At 41.1% G+C, this 26,349-nt stretch overlaps 2 protein-coding genes across 3 annotated transcripts; both read left to right on the plus strand.

Moving 5' to 3' along the window:
- The first annotated feature begins 54 nt into the window (after positions 1-54).
- ddx61 (DEAD (Asp-Glu-Ala-Asp) box helicase 61) lies at positions 55-12,713 on the plus strand. 2 transcript variants are annotated; one of them, XM_076279922.1, is made up of 14 exons: positions 55-197; positions 2,333-3,348; positions 3,445-3,508; positions 3,687-3,791; positions 4,055-4,184; positions 8,520-8,666; positions 8,891-8,985; positions 9,098-9,220; positions 9,353-9,481; positions 9,627-9,743; positions 10,026-10,089; positions 10,626-10,727; positions 10,914-11,139; positions 11,450-12,713. In XM_076279922.1, the coding sequence occupies exons 2-13, from the start codon at positions 3,161-3,163 to the stop codon at positions 11,129-11,131; spliced, it is 1,482 nt and encodes a 493-aa protein (XP_076136037.1). In that variant the 5' UTR covers positions 55-197; positions 2,333-3,160; the 3' UTR covers positions 11,132-11,139; positions 11,450-12,713. The 2 variants fall into 2 exon arrangements, with proteins under 2 accessions (XP_076136037.1, XP_076136038.1); XM_076279923.1 differs by lacking the exon at positions 55-197 and adding an exon at positions 457-2,122.
- A 608-nt stretch (positions 12,714-13,321) lies between these two features.
- tomm40 (translocase of outer mitochondrial membrane 40 homolog (yeast)) lies at positions 13,322-21,722 on the plus strand. The gene is made up of 10 exons (XM_076279924.1): positions 13,322-13,360; positions 14,179-14,396; positions 14,521-14,588; positions 14,711-14,803; positions 15,350-15,451; positions 16,461-16,566; positions 18,973-19,095; positions 19,470-19,546; positions 19,800-19,902; positions 20,022-21,722. The coding sequence occupies exons 2-10, from the start codon at positions 14,180-14,182 to the stop codon at positions 20,159-20,161; spliced, it is 1,029 nt and encodes a 342-aa protein (XP_076136039.1). The 5' UTR covers positions 13,322-13,360; position 14,179; the 3' UTR covers positions 20,162-21,722.
- Positions 21,723-26,349: the final 4,627 nt, after the last annotated feature.

The raw sequence follows: 26,349 nt of genomic DNA on the forward strand, positions 1-26,349 counted from the left end.
TTGGCCAGTTCTTGTACCTGCATAGTATTCTGGGAAGTTGGAGTCGAGTCGAGTTGGAGATTGGTAAAAAAGAGAAAGGACCGTGCGTCCATGTTGCGCAGAGACAAAAGAGAGTCGAGTGTGTGGACTTTACAGAGGAAAAAAGCAGAAAGACACATTTTCGATTATATATAAGAGGATTATCTTCGAGCTACGAGGTAGACTTGACTATTGAACTTTAAATACATATCCAGGTGAAGGTCTTGTTGTGTTGTGACGTTAGCCAAGGTACCTTATGATTTGAATGAGCCGTTAGCCATTAGCAACACTGATAATAGTTATCCTCGTGGATAAATAGCTAAGTTAGATTTGCCACAAAATTGTTAACGGTAGCCGAACATAGCTTGCTAGGTATTGTTTATGATTTATAATTCAAACGGACTACTTTAATTTGATCGCGGATTGGTACCATATGATTATAAGGCTAACGTTAGCGTAATGTTACTATTATTCACTGTAAGTTAAGTTAGTGTTAACGTAATGCTAATATTGTTCACTGTAACGTTAATTTTAATGTTACTTCGCATTGCCTGAATTTGTTATTCGATGACATTGGCTGAAAAAGTGGTTAATAATGCTAGTAACGTTAATGTAGCTAGCTATGCAGTTAGCTAAGTTAAATCTAGCAACTTGGTTTTTGTTTTTAACGTTAACGTACAGAGCAATCTTTTGTGACGTCTAACGTTAACATTATCGCTAAACGGTACACTTGAGGGCATAACGCTAGCATTAAGACCATATGGAATGGACAAGGTTGGTGCCTCATGTATCTCTAAGTAAATATCTAACGTTAACGTTATGTGACTCTTCACTAAACTTGAATCTGCTAACGTTAAGGAGTGTTAACGTTAGCGATTTGGCTAAAGTTTTGCTATCGATAGCTAAGTTCATTAACGTTAGCATGCCATAAGAAGTTTCCATAGGTTATTTAGCTAACACTAGCAACTATCTTAACACCTACGATATTTTAACTCATTGTTGTTCATTTGGATTTGTTAGGTAGATTGTGTGGCTTGCATTGTTTTATTCATGATCTCGTTTGTGTACTTTAATGAATTGGCTGACCAATCCGCCATGCCAGTTAGAGATAGTTAGCATAGCAAGTCTTGCTGTTAGCTTGTTAAGCTAACGTTAGCTTGCGTATGGTCGCTCTCGTTAACGTTAGCCACGAACCAAGAAAGCGATGTAGGGGTTCCAGCAGTTAGCAGACATGTGTTGGTCAGAACTCATTCGCTGTAATGTAATGAAGTCAGCTTCTGCTTGTCAAAAGAAATACCTCGTATGTTAACAGTGAAGGCTAACGTTGGTCTGTAGTTGTTTATTGTCAAACAGTTGCCTAGCTTACGGTTTGTTGCTGAACGTGGATTAAAAGCTATTAACAAAGAACTGTTAAGTTGTGTTATTACCTAGCTACCCTTTAAGTAGATAAACAAGTAAGTTTTAGTTGTTGCCATTGTATTTAGGCCACCAAGTTAGGGGTAACGTTAACATTATTATATTGGTTGGAGTAAGTCCCCTCGAGGGCTCTAACGTTAAAGCATTTGAGGCCTAACTGCAATGTTGATAGTACCCTCTAGGGGCAAGTACATGTAATCCATAGATCACGATTGTATATTTAAAAGACGTAATTTCTCACCGTTTTCTGACATGTTATCGATCAAGCAGCTGACATATTAATCGATGAACGTAATCCATGGATTACCCTAATCACTAATGAAAATAATCGGTAGTTGCGGCCCTCTAATCAGAATGGAGAACTAGCCTGCTTATTTCGGTGAAGAACACTTTTCTGCTTTCATGTAATGACTTGAATTTGCTCTATTTGTGTTATATTCTCATTTCATGGTAGAGTAAGTGATGCCAAGTGATTTCTAACCTGTAACACTTTTTGTAGCATTCAGTGAGTATCTCCTCACAATCCGCTAGTTCTCCATTCTCTGAGCACACTGTTAATAAAAACCACAGCCTTGACTCTGTGATCTGGAAACAAACAAAGTGGGAGTAACCTGTCCCCCAAACAAGAGCAAAGGACTTTGTGGACTTTCTTGGGGAGCACTGAAGGGAGGAGTGAGCTACCTCTCTGGTGCGTTTTATTCAGTCTTTGGTTCAAAAATAATCTTAGGTTGCTTTGGAGAAAAGCATCTGGTAAGAGAAAGATAAACAGACGTGACCTCATCCAGCATCACTTACCCTCCCTTTATTCTTATAGTGTTCTTTACAGATCCAGGTACACAATTGCTCTCTATCTTGCTCCACCAATGATAAGAACTGTCTACTGTTCTGTCTCCCGTAGGTTTTGCAGCGGTTTTGAATCCTTTCAAGCTGTTTGCACATCACCTGAAGACTACAAAGATACAAGGAGTTTCAAGACTCAAAGCACATACACATTGAAGATAAAAACAAAACTTTTTTGGGTGGAATCCCACCGTCAAGTTCTTTTTATATATTGCATACAGAAGATACATATTTGAAAGAACTTTTTTGAAAGAAACATTTTGACCCAAGTGAATTCCAAGGGCCATTTCTGAAAATAAGCCCCATTTGAATGTTAAACAAAAGAGCGAAAGGATATTCAGAAAACAGCACTTGGCTCTTAAGACAGGACAAGCGGTACTACTTATTCAAGAGCCACAACAGAACTTTGAGCTTTCAACAAAATACTTTCATAAAAGTTCAGGGAAGTCCATTTGAAGCATAGATAAGGAGTCCTGTGTTAAGTTTGCTTTAGCAAGTATTAAACAGGACATGACCTCCAGAGCAATCACACTCGTATAGATTTTTATATTGCGAGTGAGGACATAATTATTTATTCATATAAATAATATTTTCTCTTCTTTAAGGAGAGCTGTCATATAGATGTATATGTAAACATATTTGTCATACGTCAGACACTCTTCTTTTCAAGAGTTTTCTGCGTACAAGTCTGTGTGAACTGTCAATCACACTAGGCCAAAACTCAAAGTTCTTTAAACAGCAGAACTGTTTACATCAAAGGGCATTTTTTTTCTCCCAAAGTCTATCTGGAAAGCAAATCTGTGAAAGTTTGAAAAAAAAAAAAAAACGAACACAAACAAAAGAAAAATACAAAAAAATAGAACTGTAAGGAGAAACTCTTGAAGCCATGGCTACTGCGAGAACAGAGAACCCAACCTCGGTCATGGGACTGGGCAAACCAAACGGGCAGCTCAGGGGACCACCCAAGCCTGCTGGACTTCAGCCTGGACCCATATCTGCTGCCAGACAACCAACCATGGCATCCATTGTGTCTCAGACTGGAAGCACCATACCCCAAACCAGTGATGGCATTCGGTAGGCACATAATATATCTGCGCCATATGACAATATATCATATCTATGGAAGTGTTGCTGAGTAACCTAAAATATTTACTGGTGTTAAATGCATAGGTTTGGTGATGACTGGAAGAAGTGCCTGCAGCTACCACCAAAAGACACCAGAATGAGAACCTCAGTGAGTTTCCTCTAAAATTCATCTTCCTGTCTTTGGGTTCTGCATATCCCATCTATCTGTCTATCTGTGTATTTTCTTAATTCAGTCCTGTGTAGTCATGACGACCTGTTGTGTTCAGACAAGCCTCTCTGTTAAAACCATATACTTGCATCTACCTAACCTTCATGTTCATCTGTAGGATGTGACCTCTACAAAGGGGAATGAGTTTGAAGACTACTGCCTAAAGCGTGAGCTACTGATGGGCATCTTTGAGATGGGCTGGGAAAAACCCTCTCCCATTCAGGTAGGCCAGCCTCACAAAACAAGGTAAACTCCACTCTGTGCTCCAAGTCCAGTTTACTCGCCATGTCAAGTCATTGTCCACAATTACGTCAAGATACTGTATATATCCAATGAACTTGTAACCCTGAATCAAATTATATCTTTGCAGCCTAGTCCCTAGATCGATTCACAACGCAATAAACACATCGACAACTGACAAATGTATTTGGAAGATGTAGCCCTATTTGTGAAAGTCTGCTGAGCTTGTCTGCATGTTGCTTGCAGGAGGAGAGCATTCCTATTGCCCTGTCTGGCAGGGACATCCTGGCCAGGGCCAAGAACGGCACAGGCAAGAGTGGAGCCTACCTCATCCCCTTACTGGAGAGAATAGACCTCAAGAAGGACTACATCCAGGGTAAGGAGATGAGTAGCAGTTTGCGCACTGGTTGGGGCAGCCGTGGCCTACTGGTTAGCGCTTCGGACTTGTGATCGGAGGGTTGCCTTGCCGGTTCGAACCCCCACCAGTAGGAACGGCTGAAGTGCCCTTGAGCAAGGCACCTAACCCCTCACTGCTCCCCGAGCGCCGCTGTAGCAGGCAGCTCACTGCGTCGGGATTAGTGTGTGCTTCACCTCACTGTGTGTTCACTGTGTGTTTCACTAATTCACGGATTCGGATAAATGCAGAGACCAATTTCCCTCACGGGATCAATAGAGAATTATACTTATACTTATCTGAGCATGGTCTGAACTGGGGTGCAGAATTGTTTACCATGAAAGAGGGCAAACGCACTGTTGACATTGCTTGTCTAAGTTTGAATACCTCTGGTGTCCTGATGCGGAAAATGTCATTGGGTTGCATTTTGTCAGTATAGGTCAGGGGTTTCCAACAGGTAGCTCGCGAGCTACCAGTAGCTCCCCACCTGTTTCTGAGCTCTCCAAAAGGTTCAATGAAAATGTTCATAAATCTGGTAACAGAGTCACTTGGTATACCAGTTAAACCTGGTAAACCAGTTTACAAACAGAACATAAAAGAAGTTGAAAGGAGCATTAAAACACATACTGAGCTTATTCAGCTGTTTTGAATGGTGATCAGCTATATGAATATATGCGACTACTAATACTACACATTGGTAGCTCTCATCCCCCTTCATTTTGTAGCTCTCGGAGGAAAAAAAGGTTGCAAAAAAGGCTAGTTTAGGTGTTCATTGCTTGAAATATAATTTCTGCTAACAGTTGCAGTACAAGTTTCGCCTGGGTTCGTATTAAAGGTAGATTGATCAGATCACACTTTTGTCTAGTATTTCAGTCCCTCCAGGATTTTGCGAGGATTTTTTGAGATTGTTGCGACCTAAAATGGCTGATTGCGGTGTTTTTAGCTGTTTGTTGCGAATAAATTGCGGGAGTAAGTGAAAATTGCAAAAATAGTTGCAATTTATTTATTTTGCATTGAGGGCAACTAAGGTTAGTTAGACCAAAACCACACTGATTATCTTGATGCTTATTAAAAATGATAAGTAAAGGTAAATAGTAAGGATTACAGAAAATCAAAGTAGGCCTACTTTATTTGTGTAAATGCTTTGATGGGTAATTCACAAAGCAGTATAACCTTTTGTAGAACTGACCAGAAAAGACAGCCACCCCCTAAAGAGATGGCATCATGTCATATGTTTCAATACATTTATATATGTTGTAATTCCTATTAAGTTCATATCTTTTTAGTAATTAATGTTCTGTGACCTGCATAATTACTAATAGCCAACTAAGTATCTAGTAACTTCACATTGATTTTTAAACTATTAGGCTACACTTTTCTTTAATGTCATTACATTGGTGGTGTAAGTCTAATTGACTGCCTGCCACTTTAAGGACATGAGAGTAGCCTAATTACATTTCTGAGTGAAGGCTTGCATCTCCCTGTGTTCGGCTACGAGTGGAAATTACGTTTTTCAGAGTACATTACGATATGTGGGTGCAGTTCAGGATGTTTTCTGTCATTAGTTAAAATAAATGTTAAAAAATAACTTGAATGAAATTAGGGCTGCCGCTATCGATTCTTTTTGTAATCGATTAATCTAGCACTTTATCAATCGATTAATCGAATATTTTTTTTTTTTTTGCATTTTTAAACAACCAAGAGGTATTTATTCTAACTCCAACATTTGACTCCAAAACTAAGCCCATTTATTGCAATTTACCCATTTAGTGTTTATTAGTGCCAGTGCCAACATTTAAATAATGTTCAAAATGCTCTCTGTAAAATTGCAACCTCTTGTGTATGACTTAGCTGGGCGAACAAAGCTGTCCATACTATGTTGTGAAGTGCTGGGAGGGAGAAGAGGGAAAGCAATTTAATGTATTAATATGCACAACAAGTTTCATGCTGTAATCTAGACCTGACATCAAAGTAAATCTGTTTTATGTAGATTTCTACACCTGCAGCATTTGGCATTAGGCTACTAACAAATAATTTTACCATGAGGCTACTAAAAAATAATTTCTGGGGTGAGCCTATTTGCTATGGTAACCTAGCAACCTGTGTGTGTGTGTGTGTGTGTGCACGCGTGCGGTGCGTGAGGGAAGATGAGGGTGCATGCATGTGTATAAGAAGGGGTTCTTTTTTAGGCATACTGTCTTGCAATTTAACGTGAATAAGTTTACTACTTAAAAACATCAAAGCTAAACATTATATCACGACATCGCTACAAATACAGTATGTGATTAAAGTCAGCCAACATCAATGTAGGCTATAGGCTACGTAGATAGATAGATAGCCTACTTTATTGACGCTTGGTGAAACAGCATGGAGTGGATGTTTTCGGTTCAGATGCTTGTTCTTTTCCTTGAGTATGTAATGATCCCAAAACTTTACTTGAAAACTTTAGACATTCTCTGCCATTTATGGACATCTTGACTCCGCAATCGCGCCAGCTAAATTCAGAATGTATCACAATTCACGCGCTAGTGGTGTGCTTCCTGAACAACGGTCCGTGTGGAACAATCAGATCCCTGCATATAGTGCGCGTAATAGCAATTTAACGAGGCTTCGAGGCAGGGTTTTTGCCTCGAGTAATTTTTGTAATCGAGTTATTCGAGTAACTCGATGAATCGTTTCAGCCCTAAATGAAATCATTCTTGGATCATAGAAGAGGTACATTTCTATGGTTTTGGTAGCTGCACGAACTAGGCCTACAAGCTAGCAAACATGACATGAGCTAAAAGGACTTCTCCAGATGTAAACGTTTGCCAATGGGTTGCATAGCCTACTCAAATGTCAGTAAACCATGTAGGCCTAAATTAACTTAGTTTCATAGCCTAGGAATGTTAGCAACATCAGGTTGAGAGATGCAAGTAAGCAGATCATTAACGTTAGCCTTCTATTTATTATCATCAAAACTGCAGAGGAATGAACAAGTTATGGCAGTCTCTGGTGTCTGCAAAAGTGAGTGTGGAATCTGACTCAATGTGAAATTTCACTGGGTAACTACGATGATTGGTCAAATTTGCGTAAAAGTTGTGGTGTTTGGACAAAATTGCAAGGTCGCCAAGAATTCACGCGGATTGTGCCAAATTTCCGTTAATTGTTGCGATCGCAACATCGTTAATTCCTGGAGGGACTGGTATGTAGTTTAGGCTTACTGAAGGAACCTTGTCTGTGAACATGAGTGATTTTATGTGTAGGCATAGGGACGAGCCCATTAGCTTTTGCACTAACACCACCCATAGGCCTTTCATGATAACAAATTTTGCTGGACGATAAATTGTCCTACAAATGATTGCGATAAACGATAATATTGTCGTTCTGATACCATTTTCATCTAATATAATGGCATCATAATGCATGCACACCTTTTCAAAGATCATTAAAGTTTTATTTCTAAAGAGTATTTAGCACTGGAACTGGAAGACATTTTAAATATCCACAATAAATGAACAAAACAAAAAAACAATAAATAAAATGGACTCAGTCTCTGTTAACAAAAAATGCACTGGATTGAAGATGTGTTGCGTTTGTTGTAAAACAACAGCAACTAAACACAATGCAATACAACAAACATGCATACTGTAAATCCACAAATTATCGCTCTGGTCTTTTACTTACTTAGGCTGCTCAAGGTACAGGGCTTTATTTGGGGCAGTCTTGTATTTGAGGCAGGCCTTTATTTCAGACAGAGAGAGAGGGAGAACGAGCTAATTTTATTTATCATGCGATTAATTGATTTATCGCATATTGCGACAGGCCTAACCACCCACCCACTCTGGTTCTATGTCTGCTTCTGGCCCTATTTAATTGTAGTATTTGTGGTGCCCTGCAATGGTCCCTGCATTTTAAATCAAACTGCATTTGTATGTTGCCTGTATAACAGAAACAATGAAAAAATGCTCCAAGACTGCATCCTCAGGCACCTGTTGTGACTACAGGTTGCCGTTACATTTGACTGCCATTCCAAAGTGTATGTGATTACAGACTTGGTAAGATGCCAAGTCGTTGTGGTTCTGTACCCATCAAATCAGTGGACTTTAACTAAAAGGTGGTTAAATTGAAATGTATGTGTTCCATCCTAAAGGTGACATTTTATTTTACTACTTCGCCCTTACCATCAGAGTGCTGATCTTGATCACTCTCTCATTCCCATGCAGCTGTGTGTGTGTGTCCGTCCGTCCGTTTGTTTCACCTCTTCCGATTTTCCTGCTGTACCCTGAACTCCTTGTCTTCTACTCTCTGACCTCTGACCCTTCTGTCTACCTGTAGCCATTGTGTTGGTGCCCACTCGTGAGCTGGCCCTGCAGGTCAGCCAGATCAGCATCCAGATCAGCAAGCACATGGGTGGGGTCAAGGTCATGGCCACCACAGGAGGCACCAACCTGAGGGATGACATCATGCGCTTGGATGAAACGGGTATTTGCCCTTTCCTCTCTGGAGTGAACGAGTCCGTCGTTAGTTATGGGGGACTTAAGTGGTCTAGACTCTGTTTTGAGCTATTCCTTTTTGTGCCTATTATGAGTGGACTTGTCTTACCATACTTTTGTGTCTATTACTGGTCTTAAACTGGTGGCCATTGTGAAATGTGCATCTTTGGTCTAATTCTGTTTTTATGCCTTGCTCCCTCTTGCTTTTTCCAGTCCACGTTATAATAGCCACTCCAGGCAGGATCCTGGACCTCATCAAAAAAGGCTTGGCCAAAGTGGACAGAGTCCAAATGTTGGTGATGGATGAGGTAAGAAACCAGGCCTTGTGTGGCTTACACCTAACTCTTGGTGAGCAGTGCCAAACTTGTACACAGGCCTTTTTCTAATCACACTTGTCTTGTCGTTTATGGTTCTTTTTAGGCAGATAAACTTCTCTCTCAGGACTTTGTGTCACTCATCGAGGACATCATTAGCTTTACGGCCAAGCATCGACAGATCCTACTCTATTCTGCCACCTTCCCCGTCACTGTGCAGAAGTTTATGGTGAGATGGTATTATTAACTCAGAGATTAGCTGTCTGTCTGCTGCAAATACATTTATCGCGATAGTTAAAATTAAATGTTTGAAATAAACATTGTATTGAAATGATGTTGTCTTTTTTGTTTGTTTTACAAGGCAAAACATATGCAGAAGCCCTACGAGATCAACCTGATGGACGAGCTTACTTTGAAGGGCATTACCCAGTATTATGCCTATGTCACTGAAAGGCAGAAAGTCCACTGTCTGAACACTCTCTTCTCCAGGGTAGGGCATGTCTGCAAATGCAAATTCATCATTATTTTTTTTATGGGTTGTCTGAAAGAGAGAGAGAGAGTGTGTGTATGTGTGTCAGCAATAGAAATGGTTTATATCAGTCCCATAAATGTGTTGTGTCCTCATGTGTCTCCAGCTGCAGATCAATCAGTCCATCATCTTCTGTAACTCCACCCAGAGGGTGGAGCTCTTGGCCAAGAAGATCACCCAATTGGGCTACTCCTGCTTCTACATCCACGCCAAGATGATGCAGGTGAATTTAGGACAACATACTATGCTATAGCTTAAGATATAACTGAAAGGGTGTGTATGTGTCTGTGTGGTCAATGAGAAGTGGTGTAAAAGAAAGCTTTAGCAGCCCAGGCGAATGTGTGTGTGTGTGTGTTAACTCGCACACCTGCCTGCCTGGCCTGTGAGCAGCAGCTGTGTAGAAGAAAGCCGTTGTAGTCCCGATTTGTTGATGAAAAATGATTTTGTCTTTACCATGATGCCTTCCTCTGATCTCTGACCAGCCTTGTTTGCCTGTTCCTAACAGGAGTACAGAAACCGGGTGTTCCACGACTTCCGAAATGGGTTGTGCAGGAACTTAGTCTGCACAGGCAAGTAAAAATCACTAATGCCCATGTCTGTCTTTGCTCATAAACTCAGGGATCCCACGGGTCATGGAATTTCTGGAATATCATGGAATTTTATGAAGTCTATTCCAGACATGGAAAATCATCGTTCTTGGGGCAAAGTCATGGAATATCAGTGATTTGTTTTAACTGTTTAGCAGTAGCAGTTTAAAATGTACTTGCCAAAATACATTAATAGAAATATATTTCCACACAGAATTGGTGTATATCTGGTTATTAGCTTTACTGCTTGTTTGAGTAGTTGTGGTTAGCCCAACTTAGTTTATTCAATGCCCATTTATTCATCTCCCACTCTAAAAAAGTAAAAGATTCTTAAACGCTCTGCGACTGCTCTGAAATATTTGGTCAGTATATTGTACCATTCATTATATAGTAGGTCATGGAATTTCAGGGTTTTTGTCATGGAAAAGTCGTGGAATTTTATGTTTGACTTAGAATGGGAACCCTGTAAACTATATTTCTGTGCAAATTCTGACCGTCTTTGTGCCGTCCACACACAGACCTGTTCACCAGGGGAATTGATATCCAGGCCGTCAACGTAGTCATCAATTTTGACTTCCCCAAAAATGCAGAGACATACCTGCATCGCATTGGCAGATCAGGTGAGGAGCCAAATAATGCATGAAGCTTACCAACATTTTACCCAGACAGTTTTCAACCTTGTGTTCCAAATAAGCAACTCTGGTATCTTCAGATGGTGTCCTGCTAGGACAGCTAGCTGTAGCTGCCTTGCAAAGCCATCTCTCTCGTTCTCTCCTTTTAACCTCTTTTGCTGTCTCGCACTCTAGGCCGATATGGTCACTTGGGTCTAGCCATTAACCTCATCACGTCTGAGGACCGCTTCAACCTCAAAGGCATCGAGGACCAGCTGTCCACCGACATCAAGCCCATTCCAGGTTCGATCGACAAGAGCCTCTACGTGGCGGAGTTCCACTCCGTGGACCCGGACGCTGAGCAGGGAGAGACGGACGCAGCGCGCAAAGCAGGGGACCCCAACGCGCATTAGGGTGACCGGTGAGTGGCGCCACATCTTTAACCTTCTGTCTTTGGCATGCATTTTTAGTCAGCATCCACTACACTTCTGTTTTGCCAATTTGATCAGGACCGAAAGAGCTTTCAAACAGGCTCTTGCTCCAGGGTGCAGATTACTCTCTGCTCTCCTTTGGCAGCACAACTAGATAATCCATCTAAATCATGGCAGAGGGCATGGATTCATGCCAGTTTGGACTGTTTCAGTCCACAGTAGCGTGCCTCTAATTCACTTGAGCCTCTCGTCCCTTCCTTCTGTTCCATTCTAACAGATTTGTATGTTATTGTTCTACAGGTGATTTCAAGGAGATGGCTGGCATATGCGATGAAGTGCACTGCACGGCAATGTCTGTTTTAGATTTGTGTCCTCCCAAAGCGGCTATTCTTTTGTTTTCCTTTTCTTAAAAACTTTGGCACAGAGTATTTTACTTTCTTAGTACATTGTGAATTCAGAAAGAAATCAGCCTTAGATTCACATGCAGCATCCTATGAATCAATGCTATTGTACCAGCACCAGTGATTTGTTTCAGTTTTAAAGTCACTCGTTTTCTGTCCAATCGACCGTATCTTATACAGGTCACTTTTAAATCAATACTCTCCGTATCAAACGTCTTCCACTTCAGTTTAACTAAAGCGGCAGCTTTCTCTTGTCTAATTTAGTTTCTTCATTTTACTTGCTTTTTTTCCCCTTTCTATGTGGGAGTGAAGGTGCACACACACAGATGTTCACTTAAGCTTAAAGATTTGTGAGATCATTTAGGCCTTGGCCAAACAGTTGATCCTATGAATGGTCTAGTTTTATAGTCCATCTGTCAAGGCAAAACAAAAAAAGTTCGGCTGTATAAATGATCTGAAGTTTACTTCCTAGAAAGAAATTTAGCAGGTATACTGTGTTGGATGAATGATGCATAGCCACACAAAGTCACCTCCTCCTCTTGTCACATTAACACTGTTTCTCTCACTCTATCAATAATCACATGCAACACTCGTCTCTCTCAAGTGCCTTAATCAATAGTTCCACCTCTTCTCCCTACATCAGCCCTAAGCTAGTTGATTGAGTGATCCGAGACAAATGCCTGGATTAAGATTAACACTTGTCTTTTTGCTTTTGAAAGTATACTATATTTTAAAATGGTTGGAGCATTCTGTTTGGGAGAGGGTTGTAGGCTGTGGGTAATTTCTTTGTCCCTGCCAAGCCTGATAGTTGTAAGAAGCTTGTCATTTTGACAGAGCAGTGTGAGGTCTTTAAACGGGTGACTTTTGCTGACCAAATAAGCTGTTTTCAATTGTATGACAAATGGATGCCGAATGGAAAATGTGTTTGAATATAATTTTGATAGAAGCACAAAATGAAACCTGTTCACTCTCATCAATGTGATTGTTTTTGGTTATTGCTTTGTGCCAAAGTGTAATAGTTCTGATGACATGTGAACCATTCCCCATGTGGAACACGGCCCCTCTCTTAAAATGGACAGTGACCAGCTCCATGTACCAATGCCAGCCTGTAGCTCCTTCACCTAATGGAAAAAAATAAAATAAAAGTTCAGCGTATTTCCCTACTTTTGTCTCTGGCCTCTTCTTTTCATTGTGTTTTATTAATTGGTTGTTTAGGAGACTTCAAACTTAAGTGGCGCCTGAGCATCAGCAAACCACATACCATCATACTCTATTCTCTCTACTCTTAAGAACTATGGTTAAAAGCATTGAAGATTCAGGTGTCCGGGGTGCCACCTTTGGAATTCAGCTGGTGTTTTGTTTTAGATTCTATTTAACACAATAAAGCCTATGAACAAGTTGTAAGTATTTTCATGTTAGACATTTAAAGCTTATTGTCATTATGCCGTCCTATGAAGCACTGCCAGTTGGTAAACCTTGATTAGTTTTATTCTGGTGTGAGTGATCATTTAGCTCTATTCTTCAGTCTTTGACAATACTGCATCAAAGGGCTTTGACATACCTCAAATGGTCCTAGCCCAGGTGAAATAGAAATACCCTTGAAGTTCGGAGGTGTGGTTGAATCCACTTAGTGCAGTTGTCACTGGTGAGGAAACGTCATATTTAGGCCAATGATGGTGCAGTATGATTTTCTAATACCCAATGAGCAACCAAGATGCGAAAATAGGCGGGCTGATGTGACAACGCCATAGGTTGAATCTTTCAACCCACCGGTGTCCCTTGTAGCCTTATCTGGACTGCATTGCACAACGTGAGTACCACACGAGGTTCATTTTGTAGTTATATTAAATGTTTTTTCACAAAATATTTATTTTAGAGACGTGTACATTAGTTAGTATAATGTGTAGGAATGTAAGCAGACTTGAAAACAAATCCCCACATTTTAAGCTTGATTTCTCAAAATACCTGTCCACTCGCTAGCTAACTAGCAGCTAATAGCTAGAAGCTAATGAATTAGCTAGCGTTTGCTAGTTAGCAGAAGAGCAACCTTCACAAACTACCTTGCCATGGCCAGCTAACATTAGCTGCGTATAAATCTTAAGCGTCCGTTACAGGACCTGCTTGGTTTGTTGGGGGAATCGACAGTAACGTTTAAGGAAACCAGTCCCTGTTAGCTAATCCCCTTTGCAATGTTTTATCTTTTAACTAGGGGTTCATAAAATGGTCAGCTAACTGTTTACAGTTACATACGTGTTGGATTAACGTTAATGTTAGCTGAGTAAGTTATACCCAGCCGGCTAGTTAATTAAGAAACGTTAGATAACTGTTGACTCGCATGACAGCTGAAATACAGCTTGAAGCTTAAAGGAGATGCAGCTAAGGTCTCACTGTATAATAACAGTTCGTTCCTGTTTCATTCAACACCTTGTGTGATCACCAAGACGTTAAAGGTTAGCGCTGGTAACTTAAATAGATGTGAGAAATGAGGGCTGTTTTAGTTATGTAACGTTAGCGCATTTCCCCTAGTTTCATACACTTTGCCTTTTTAGTAAGCAATATTGGGTTGCAATTTAATAAGTGTCTTTCTTGATGTATTTATTTTCCCCCTCTCTACCCGTTTGCCTTTAGTATGGGCAGTGTATTGGCTGCCAGTTCCCCAAACCCACCGCCTCCTGCAGGTGGTGGTGCTCAGGGGGGCTCTGGCTTGGTAAATGTGCCTCCGGGTTTCACCATGCCCCCAGTGTCACCAGTTCCCCCAACCCCTGGCACTGCGGCCCAGGAAGGCGAGGCAGAGAGTCCCCTTCCCAATCCAGGCACCTTTGAGGAGTGCCACCGAAAATGCAAAGGTAAGGCTGGGGGGCATACGTGGGTCTGATGTTGAACAGTTCTGTAGTAGGAAGTTAGTAGGTTCACTATGTGATTCATGAGATTGTTCAAGCTGTTTCATTTTTGGAACACATCTCGTTTCAGAGGTCTTCCCTCTTCAGATGGAAGGTGTGCGACTGGTCGTCAACAAAGGCCTGAGCAACCACTTCCAGGTCACTTTGAAGCATACACACACTTTTTTTCCACCTTGGATGTTATCATTTTTAATCTAGTTAAAAAAAAAGAACAATAATCTGCAGTTGAGTTTAGCTCTTGTATTTCATGCACCTCACAGGTTAGTCACACAATTAATCTGAGCACTGTGGGGGATTCAGGCTATCGGTTTGGCTCCACCTATGTAGGCAGCAAACAGACTGGCCCTGCGGAGGTAAGGCATTTCTTGTTTATGTTGATTAACTTTGTAACAAACTGCTATGTAGTGCATACATTTCTAAGTTTACTTGTATTGTGTTTACCCAACACAATATGGATATATTCAAAGTTTTAGTTGTTAGAAAATAAGATTAATTTTGCCCATCATATGAATAGATTATGTAGGAGACTTAACTGAAGGTTCTATTATTTTTATCATATTGAAATACTGATGAATTGCTCACCTAAAGTTGAATTAGATCCAGTCCACTGGGAAAACAATGTAAGCTCAGGTGTGTTGTCTTGGGCATGTGCAGCGTGAATACAGTTGCCCAGAGGCCAGTCGCAAAAGTACCTGAAAACATTGGTATCATCTGCTGCTTCTTGACTTGAACTCTAGGGATTGTATTCAGAGTTGGAGTTGTAGCATGCTACTTTGTGAATGGTATATCATATGCTGGGAAGCATAATCATTTTTTCAGTATGTTGGAGAAAGATTCTAAAGTGTGTGCGTGTGTGTGTGTGTGTGTGTGTGTGTGTGTGCATACTTTTTGTCTTGCAGTCTTTCCCAGTTATGGTGGGGGACATGGACAACACCGGTAGCCTCAATGCTCAAGTTATCCACCAGCTGACTGAACGAGTGCGCTCCAAAGTGGCCATGCAGGTATGTGCAGTTACCAACATGGACAAGGGAATGTTTTGGCGTAAGAGCAACCTATGGATGATAACAAATTCAAACTTTCGTTTGGGAGCAAAATTACGTTAATCGGAGGAGTGTTGAGAAGGCTGTTGTTCGCATTAGAAACTAAATGGCTTATAGCCAGTAGCAGCAGACATGGAAAATAACGCTTCAACGCGGTCACGGTTCAAAATAGCCTTATACTTTAGTGGTAGTGTGGAGAGGGTCCCTACAGTTGTCCTCGCTGATTCAGGTTTTGAATATGAGGTTTAATGTTGCCTGCTAAAGACACATCTGGCTCTAAGCCAGTGAATGCATAAAATCACACAGTCTTGTGCTTATATATTAGGCCAAATGTGTCAATCTTTTTGTATAATTTGTTTTAAGACTGTATGTAAAATTTCACATTTTTTCCACCGGAGTTATAATAAAACCTACACCCTCTATACACTTTTGATAAATCTGACATTCAGTCAAATCAGATTTCCCGATCACCACAACACGCAGACTATTGAACCTGCATTCATCACCGTTACTTCCTCTTTATGTCACCAATCTGCAAATGACAAATGTAAGGTGTATAACACCTCCAGACTCAGCGCTAATGTTGACAGTCATGCAAAAAAGGATGATTTGCTGTTTGTTTTGTTTATTGGCTGGTTGTAGTAATTGTATATGCGCACTGCATCACCTTGATGAAGACTTAATTATAAAATGAATTATAAATATTTGCTCTAACCTGGCCTGTCCTTATGTAGTCTATGTTGGCTCTCATGTTCAGTCCATCCATGACATGACCTCGTATTTCCAAAAGTATAGTGGAAACCAACATTGGCATACTGGAAACAACCTCGTCCTGGTTGTGGTGGCTTGGATTTTTTTCTTCTCCTGCTTAATCCCAAATCCTCAGAGCAAATCACTTGTCAGGTAATCTGCGGCATGTGATGTGAAGTCATGCACATGTACATTGTCCGGTGTTCCTTTCCCCCTTTAGACACAGCAGCACAAGTTTGTGAACTGGCAGTGTGACGCAGAGTACCGCGGCGATGACTTCACAGCGTCCGTAACCCTGGGCAACCCGGATGTCCTTGTCGGATCTGGTATTGAACCCGCCCTCGCACACCCTGCCTCATACTCACTCTCCTCCCCATAAATGTCATCACCGTGGCGTTTGTGGAGCTTTTGAAAAGATATAATGTCCGCAACCCTGCTTTTGACTCCCATATATTTAATATACAAAAAGCAATGTTTCGACCCTGCTGGGTCTTCTTCAGGCAAATGGTGGACACATTTCATGAAGGGATATATGTAGGCCTTACAATCAGCTAACCTACCATGTGATGTCAACTGGTAGGCTATGATTGGGTCTAAGAGCCCCACTAATCACTCAATATAAGTGAACACTTTCATACAGGTATTTCTCGCACCTATACATCTCAAAAGGGCTTTCAAAAGTCAATATTCCCAAAGAAGTACATGGCATTGCTGTCACCAGAAAAGAAAGAAAAAAAAAACACAATTAGTGGATAAACAGTTCCATATATACAAGCCTACCCAAACAATGAAAGTACGTTTCCCCCACAATCATAAAACCTGCTACAATATAGTAAGTACAAATACAGACAGTTTCTTACCAAAATATGCAATATATACTATAGGAATGATTTTATGTCAGATTCCTCATTAAAACCATGGGGAGACATTGTATTTAAAAAGTTTGTGGAGCTTTTGGCATGTCCTTTCTCTGTCGGCCAAGACTTCAAACTATCAGATTATTCCAGCAGTATTCTGTATATTGATTATTTCAAAGTTATTGAATCATGTGTTTGGATGTCAATGTGCCGTTATTACAGCCGATTGTTTTTTATATCAAGATTTTTGAATGACATTGCCATTGGGTGTAATTGACCGATCCCAAGCCCCGCCCCCTTTTACTATGTCACAATGAGGACTTCGGAGGACCTCGGTCAACCTCGGTCAATTTTGAATTTTCTAGTGTCCATTCTGTTTGACAATACGCCGGTTATGCGAATGCTATAATGCTTCTTTTGCGAGTAGCCTAAGTAACTAAATAACTAAAGAGCTCAAAAAGGTTCAAATATATGCCTGGGGTACTTGTAGAAGTGACATCCGATATCCTGACCGTGTGAAAAGTTAACACACATAGGCCTAACTTTGCACAACTTGGATAGGCTGCTACTTTTCAGTAAAGAAATCTGAGTGTGTACGAAAATGTTCCCTTTATTTGTGTTCATAACTACACACAAAAACATAACTAAACCTGTTTTCCACTGTTGAAACGGCAACATAAGCCTACGCAAAAAAGTATAGCCTACCTACCTTGCAGGAACTGAACTCGCACACTCATACGATTGGAAGATGTGCAAATAGGCTACACCTTCAATCACGTATCGCCTTACACACAAGAATAGGCTACTTTCAGCTTTTAGGCACAGGCTAACTTGCCATAGAAGAAAATACATGTTCACAGAAATAAGCTAAAGATTATTTTTTCAACAAACGCAATAGGCTAATAGCCTACTGCGATGCATTTGATGGCTGAACGAGATAGCCAATGTCTTCTAAAGATCAAATCATGTGCCGATTCAAAACTATGCCTGGCTGTATAGGCTATGCAGTCTCGAAATCGCCAATATTAGGCCTACTACATTGCCCACATTTAAATTAAGTACAGCCTAAGCGGGCACTGATGAAGTCTAGTGCAAGACAAATCACGTCTGCTAGCGTCTGCCTGCCATGCAGATATGTCGTGCGTGGGGTTTAAACTCGGATAGATAGTGGTTTCTTTTCAATACACTTGTATCATGTTTATTTGAACTCTTCCTTCTAAAGCAGCCATTCAAAATAATAAGTAGGCTATCGGCCTACCGAACTGAAGCTATATCCATCTCCCCAACATGAGCTGCTTATAGGCTAGCCACTCTCCCAAGATGCGTGGGAACTTTGGATCTGCAGCACTTGGTCCCGTCTTCAATTAATCCTCGAAATATGGTTAGATTTTGTTATGGACACGTCAACACCATATGTTTGCACAGACCTGTTTATTGAATCAGAGTCACATCTGTAGCAAATAAGGTAAACTACCTGCTCGTGATAACGTGCTTATCCCCAGTTAACATGCATCCCATTAAGATCCGTAACACCGGATTGGTTTCAATTTGTGGTGTTCCACCTCGTTGATAACAGTGGACATTGTGAATGTGTCCTTCCGCATACTGAAGGCCTTTCTAGCCTCTGTTTTTTGAATATATCGATATTTCTTGACGCCCAGAAATCCAGCATACACTGTTGCACTCGGCTAAATGGGGGTGCTGCGTCCCCATGTTGAACACGCGTTCTCGCACACTTTCCTGCAAACTTGTCCGACTTAGCAACAGTAACTATGGGACTGACAATGGGAGGTGGGGCTTGGGATCGGTCAATTCCTATTAAGGTGTAGTTTTATGAACTTCTAATTGATTGTGGTTTTCCATGACTCTTGCCAGGCATTGTGGTAGCACACTACCTCCAGTCGCTCAGCCCTGCTCTGGTGCTCGGCGGTGAGCTGGTTTACCACCGGAGACCTGGAGAGGAGGGCACGGTCACGTCACTCGTGGGCCGCTACACCGGTAAGCACGCGCAGGCCTCGTACCACACTGATGGGCAGTCATGGGAAACTTTTCCTGAAGAAATCCTTTGCATCACTCACTGCCTCTGCTACTTAGATTAGTAGGACATTTTAAACCAATGGTTTGGGGTTGAGGGAGAGCCTAGTCTTGCCCTGTGTTTGGACTCAATTCATGATGTTGTTGTCATGAATTGTCATGAATTCATGATGTTGTCCCTTCTTAATGCTGTTTCCACCTTATTTCCAACTATAATGCACTATATTATATATTAACATATCACTCATACAACATTACATTATAATACACACCACACCAGCAGTATGTGAGTTTCAATCCAAGTAGTCAATGTAACCTGTGATGTTTACCTCACACAGGAAGTAATTACATTGCCACACTGACATTGGGAGGTGCCGGAGCACATGCATCTTACTATCACAAACCCAATGACCAGGTACGTTCCATCTCCTCTTTCACGTTCCTGCTGTAATACGAAGACTTTTCTAACATCAGTGGCGTGTGGATTTATCTGAATAACGCTAACCTAGTATGATGATCTTTTTTGTGTGTGTGTGTGTCTCGTTCATGTGCTTGCATCCTCACCAATGTCACTGTGAACATTTAGTATGTCTGCCTATTTCTGCGTTGTTTGAGCCGCCGTGTCTCTCTGTTTACCCTGCTCTCTCTGTGACTGGCATGAATTACAGTTACAAGTCGGTGTGGAGTTTGAAGCCAGCACACGGACGCAAGACACAAGTGTGTCCTTTGGTTATCAGCTGGATATTCCCAAAGCTAACTTGCTCTTCAAAGGTACACATCCTCCTCCCATTTGCTACTTACTTGCATCAAACATTGATTATGTGGACTATGCTGACCTCTCACTGGCTTGGTACTATTTCTTCTTCCCCCTCATTCCCCTCTCCTGATAGGTTCGCTGGACAGTAACTGGATTGTGGGGGCCACTCTGGAGAAAAAGCTAATCCCTCTCCCACTCTCCCTCGCCCTGGGCGCCTTCCTGAACCACCGAAAGAACAAGTTCCAGTGTGGTTTCGGGGTCACCATCGGTTAAAGCCAGCTCAGGGCAACCTCCACCTTCCAACCGACACCACCCCACCACCTCCACCACGCGTCGCCCTGCAGGCCCCACGCTCCATAGCCAAGCCCGAGCTGGAGCCGAGAGGCGCAGGGACATGGATGAGACAGTGGCCATGGATGTGCACACACACACACACACACACACACACACACACATTCTCAGCAACACAGTATTTCACTCCATTCAAGTATCAGCTGCGCTGAGAACCTGTTAATGTGAAAACTAGAATCTAGACACATGTAAACCAAGCTCACAGACTCAGAAGTGAAGTTCAAGTAAAATTCTGATGTTGACGAGGAACAACTTCAAGAGGTTAGACATAGTATTTATAAGAGTAGAATGTATAGAAAATCAACACATCACAATGAAAAAGAAATGTCATTGTCTGAAATGTGACATGTATTCTATGAAATTGTTGAAGGTTTTGTGTGTGTGTGGCACTGTCCATGCTGTGGTGCATTGAGGTCCATCCCTGGCTCAGTCCATAGTCTTTTGCAAATTGATACTTCATTTTGCCTGTCTGCAAACCGCTAACTAAAATCGATCTGATTTGTTATTGTTCCCTGGTGTTTGACCGCACAAACATTCTTTGAAAGGAGGAAATTGAAAACTGTTGCTGTCCAAACATTTACAAGGAGAAATAATTCTGCAATTTGTTGTGCAGATTACTGCCCAAATTAGATCTTTTAAATATTTGACCAGATTGTGCACTCTACCCTGATGTGGAGCTTTCATGAGCCAGTGTAGAGTGGTGACACACCCTGTCCCTGTGCCTCTGGAAAAAGGCCGGGAAAACGTCTAATACATGGTTGACTCAGCTGCGATGTGATCAGCAAAAACACAAAAGGAGAACCAGTCCCACCCGCTCCCCTCTCCTCATGCCTGCAGGAGGCCCGCGTCTCTCTGGGGGCTCCTGAGGCCAGGACTTTTATGCTGGCAGTCTCTCGACCAGATGTACATTTGTTTTTGTTTTGTGTGCGTGTGTGTGTGTGTGTTTGTTTTGAAGCCGTCCTTTTAATACAGAATGAGATCCAGTCGCCCAACAGTTTACACATACAAACACGTGCGCACACACACACACACAAACAGGATTAAAATGACATTCTGTGGATTGTTGTAGGCGGGTGAAATAATTGGGGCCTCAACACAGTTGTTGAGATGCATGATTACACAGGGGTTTTCTGTTAAGAATGGACCGTTGAAAAACCATGCTATCATTAATGTTTTTTTGTTTTGTTTTTTTTTACTACTGAGTATGATATGATAAACCCATGTGCAGTTGAATGAGATCACATTTGAAATAGAGCTTTGAGGGGGTGTGATTGGCATGTTCATTGGTGATATTGAAGCAACTTCCTTTTTTATATAAAAAGGCTGGTCAAGGGAAAATTTGACCATTGTCATTAACCGTTTGTGAGCGTGCGTGTGAGTATTCTCAGTTAAAGCATTTTGTGTTACTGTGATGACAATACAGTAAAGCAAAGGCAGTTCTTTGTTCAGCAAAAGAAAACAATAAACAGTTTTGTGCTTTTAAGAGGATGTTCAAACTTGGTACTTGTTTTCTAATTGAAAATGATCAAATAATAAGAAATGTGCGTGTTATAAAATATCAGCGTTACGATTTCACACGAGGTAAAGTATGGAATGAGCCTTTGTCTACTGTACATGAGAAGTCCACTGGAAGTGGCCATGTAGGATGATATGATACTCAGCATAGACAGCAGGTGGTGCTACTTATGTACAATATAGCAGAACTACAAAGAAGCAGATTCTAACCACAAGGGGGATCTCCGGCTCTATCCGTGGTACCAGAGAATGTCTAATAGTAAACGGGCTCTGGTGGTACTGAAGGAATCACAAAGCCACGTTCCTGACTAGGCAGGGTACATTATGACTAATAAGTATCTAGGATGAAAAAATTGAGCAACATTAAGCCCATTGATGAAATACTTTTTAAATAGTTGGGAAAATTAGAAGGGAGTACCACAGTCAAAGATAAATGCATCATGCAGCGAATGGGACACTAGGTTAAATCAACTGAAAAATAAATAGAAAGCATATGAATATGAATAAAGTCATATATTATAATACATAATATACATTATTATTGTTATTACTATTTTTTTAATGGGTTTAGAATTGCTGTGTAGGCTACTTTACATGATTTAATGTAATCTTGACTCAGACTGCAGTGGGGTGCATTGTGTGTGCTGTCACGTCTCACATTCCACTATGACTTATGACATTTATCCATCAACTGCAGCTTTCCGCAAGGTCAGTGTGTGGTTACAATATCAGATGCAAGATTTTTCTGTTGTCTGTTTTCCGGTTTTCCAGATGTGTTGTAATAATGCTAATGCTGTGGAGGAGGAATGCACACCCAAATATAGCACACTCTGATCTCGATATATTTATTAATGTCCGTCCTTCGGATGAGACGTTAAACCGAGGTCCTGACTCCCATGGCACTTATTGCAAAGAGTAGGGGATTCCCTGGTGTCCTGGCTAAATTTCCAACCTGGCTCATTCAATCTGGGACCCCTAATCATCCCCCCACTGTAATTGGCTCATTCCCACCCAGGTGGGTGCTACAAATTGGTGGTGTTAGTGAGGTACCCCTTTCCATGTGAAGCGCTTTGAGTGTTGAGAAAAGTGCTATATAAATGTAACGTGTTGTTGTTGTTGTTTTGGTGCTGAGCCTAGAGATCAGAGTGTGCAGCTACTCTGTATTTAAAGCGAAAAGAAACCAGAAGCTATGTCTTGAACTTGATTGGTACCTTTGTCTGTTTGTGTAAACACAACCTATATTAATAGCACATTATCTGTTTCTGTATGGCCACCACCCTGTAACAAATTTAGCGTAGGCTACTTGTTTTTGTGACAACTTGAGAATAAGCCTAAAATGTAGGCCTATACTAAGGCAAGAATACTTTGTGCTTTGGCTATGTTTTAAAGGAACAGGCTCTACTGTTTCAAAGTTATTAAACAACAAGCATGCTGCATAAAGAGCACGCTTAAAATGTCTGTTATAAACAACGAACGAATGAGTGAGACTGTTCAAACATGGCCAGGCCCAGGCAGACTAGCCTTAAAAGCTTTTTCCAGAGGCCAGATGCGATGGAAGATTGTAAATCGTTAACGCCTGAAGTCTCAGATCAGCTGGCCAGCTCCACCACCACCAGAGAAAAAGCCAAAGCCGAAATTTTGGGGGTATCAGTCGGAATCAGTGACGTTGGAAGTGGGGGTGCGGCCGCACCAAGACACTTGTCATTTTCCGCTTAGACAGACCCATGGTTACACTGGACATGCAACTGTGTTCTGTTCCCAGAGCATGCTTTCTCTGTCTATGATCTGCAGTGTTAGGGCCTCCTCGACGAGGAGATTGCTGGTCCATGGATAATTTGCGGCACAATTGAATGGTATCATGGAACCGCGGACCGAAAGAAAAAGAAACTAAACATTTTCCAGAATAGAAAATATTTCTTAATTTAGTGTTATCAAATAAAGAGGCATAGCATTAGAGAGTAGTGGTGTGAACACATTCAATGTGTGTGCGCATCTGTGCAAGTGAAACTGTTGAACCACTGGGTATCAGCAACAAACAATGTATTTAAAACAACGAACAAAGCGGATTTTTGCTGTCCATGAAAACAGCATAGAGACTGGCTAGATGTTTAAGTTGACACTAGTCAAGCATGTTTAAGTTATGCTAATGCACATGTTGCATTCTATACGGCCTGGTTATGTCATTCTTTAAGCTACATAGCCATAGCCTGTCTCCAGTTCTCCTCAACTTGACTAATTAAGAAGCGATAATAGGATATTTTACCGGCATATCATCAAAATGTCCGGAAAACTAAACCTTTGCCGGCCACTTTAACCGGCACCAATTTTTTCAAGCGGAAACACTGCTCCCAGGGTACTGGGAGCTCCAGAATGACCACCTGTCTTGTTGTTATTGACAGGAGGACCATATCTGGTCTCAGTGTGGTATTTCAAGTCAATACCGTCTATCTCCCCCTTTTTATAGTTTCTTAACTATAACCAAATAAAAGTAATTTCAAACATAAAGAAACTCAAGTTGTGGGTATGAATCCATTCAATTGAACATTTGCCCACATCAAACAAGGCGTAAACATGTAGCAAACATTTCCCATTGGCATTCAAGCAAAAATAAAAATATGTCTTAACATGTTACACCCCAAAAGGTGTCCCTCAAATGAAAGAAAGAAAATGGTTGAAATCAACAATGCCAATTGTCTCCCATTAACCCTCCTCATAGGTTCATATCTCCCCAGTGAAGCTCCTTTGTGTCCATGGGGGAGAAGCTGGGGGGTTGGTTATAGAATACAGTGATGCTAAAAAACAAAGGCAGTGAGATAAGATAGCAAAAGGTGTGAAAACTTTTGACCCAAGAAAACAAAGACAACATTTCAACATTCAACAGTTCAGATAATCCTGTTTCATAGTTGGGTGAAACTTAAAGGCAAGAAAAGCATAAAATAAAAATTGAAGATTAAAAGAATCCTGACAAAATAAATGTTGTTTCTGAAGATAAAACAGGAATCAGTAGATCAGACTTAAAATAAATTGTATCTCATCAAGTAGGCCTAAAACGTCAATCCATTTCAGCTGGGAAATAAAAGTTACAGGAAAAGAAAAAAAAAACTACTTGATACATAAAATAAAGGTATTGAAGTCCTTGATCCTGATAAGATTATAAGCTTGCAACAATTCCTCACCCATACATTTCAAAACAGAAGGACTTGAAACAAAAATGGAAACAAACACATATAAAGAAATAAACAAATTTCACACACACAGGGCCGGCCCACACGCGCATTCATTCATACTGGACACACAAAGACACACAAAGACACACACAGCTCCATGGAGCTGGAGGACAACTTAAACGGGCTGCAGGAAGATGTTCCTGCTTAAAAAAACAAAAGAAGTTTAGTCAAGCCTTTTCATTATGTAGGCTACTCATGTTAGCTCAAAGACAAAGACATCTAGACGCCCCTAGCGGCAGCTAGTTAGCTCAGGCGTACTTAAAAGAGGCCTAACCATGCTCTCTTGAGCTTATGCTGTTTGAGCTTATGCTGTTTGCACACTTGAAAAAGATTACAACATAAATCCTGGATTCATCATCTATCAGTCTATTGATACTTGAGTGTAGATGTAAAACAAAACAACACATCTACTCAAAAACAAAACAAGACTAGTGTTAGCTTAACACTTTGGATTCTAGCCGCTCATGCGCTCTTGGTGATAAAAACAAAAACAGCAGCGCCAAGTTCTGTCTAATATTCTGTTTTGGTAATGAAGGAATGAAATGTTCTGTAAACAAAAAGGGGCATAAGCTACGTAGCTTCTTGGGAACTGGCCAAAGTACCCTAATACCGCGAAAAATAGGTCGCACACTAACCACCGTGTTTAATACTGAGCTGTTGAACAAACTCGCTTAACCTATTTACTCTCTAGACCCACTAGAGAGGCTCCTTATCTGGATTGGGCTTCATAGAAGCCAATGTCATCCAACACATAGGGCCATTTACAAAATATGGATTAATTCGTCTTGTGCAACGTTTTGCCAAAATCGGGGAAGCACAAATTTGTGTCCACTATTAAGTTACGGTTTTGCCAAAATGTTGCCAAAATCGGGGAAGCACAAATTTGTGTCCACTATTAAATTACGGTTTTGCCACAAATGTCTACTCACTCAGAATGCCTTTTCCGATATCTTAACGCCCGTTCCAAACTGTGGTTAGCAGGAACCGCCCGGATTTACAGATCCACCTTCGTTCATCACCAAAGAAGAAATGCAGATAAAAAGCATCCTTACCTGGGAGCTGTCACCAGAGTGATAAGAAAAAGAAAAAAAACTGCGGCATCTTAGAATCAGTGACAAAAGTATATCATCTCGGTGGAACCTCCATGAAAGTAATTGTGGTGACTAATTACTTAATATTAATCTTAGACTGGCAAACTTCAGGAAAAACTCAGGAATCAAGTTTATTCTGTTACAAGCCGAGAGGGTACAAAAAATGGTCTATGGTCTATGTAGGCCTAGCCCAGGCCTGGAAGGCCTAGGTTGGCCTGTAGCTAACTTCTCTCTTCCGTTCTACATCTTATAAGTCCAAGTCTAAAAATCCAAAATC

This window comes from Alosa pseudoharengus, unplaced genomic scaffold (assembly GCF_046254945.1).
Source record: "Alosa pseudoharengus isolate Yale_2024_CS ecotype anadromous, Long Island Sound unplaced genomic scaffold, YU_APseudo_1.1 YU_APseudo_1.1_scf_12, whole genome shotgun sequence".
Classification (NCBI taxonomy): domain Eukaryota; kingdom Metazoa; phylum Chordata; class Actinopteri; order Clupeiformes; family Clupeidae; genus Alosa; species Alosa pseudoharengus.

Bases quoted from the DNA above. Each gene is read 5' to 3' on its own strand.
- ddx61 (XM_076279922.1), top strand. From the start codon at position 3,161: ATGGCTACTGCGAGAACAGAGAACCCAACCTCGGTCATGGGACTGGGC. The intron at 3,509-3,686 runs GTGAGTTTCCTC...GTTCATCTGTAG, and splicing joins ACACCAGAATGAGAACCTCA to GATGTGACCTCTACAAAGGG. The intron at 9,482-9,626 runs GTAGGGCATGTC...ATGTGTCTCCAG, and splicing joins TGAACACTCTCTTCTCCAGG to CTGCAGATCAATCAGTCCAT.
- tomm40 (XM_076279924.1), top strand. From the start codon at position 14,180: ATGGGCAGTGTATTGGCTGCCAGTTCCCCAAACCCACCGCCTCCTGCA. The intron at 14,397-14,520 runs GTAAGGCTGGGG...ATCTCGTTTCAG, and splicing joins GTGCCACCGAAAATGCAAAG to AGGTCTTCCCTCTTCAGATG. The intron at 19,903-20,021 runs GTACACATCCTC...CTCTCCTGATAG, and splicing joins AGCTAACTTGCTCTTCAAAG to GTTCGCTGGACAGTAACTGG.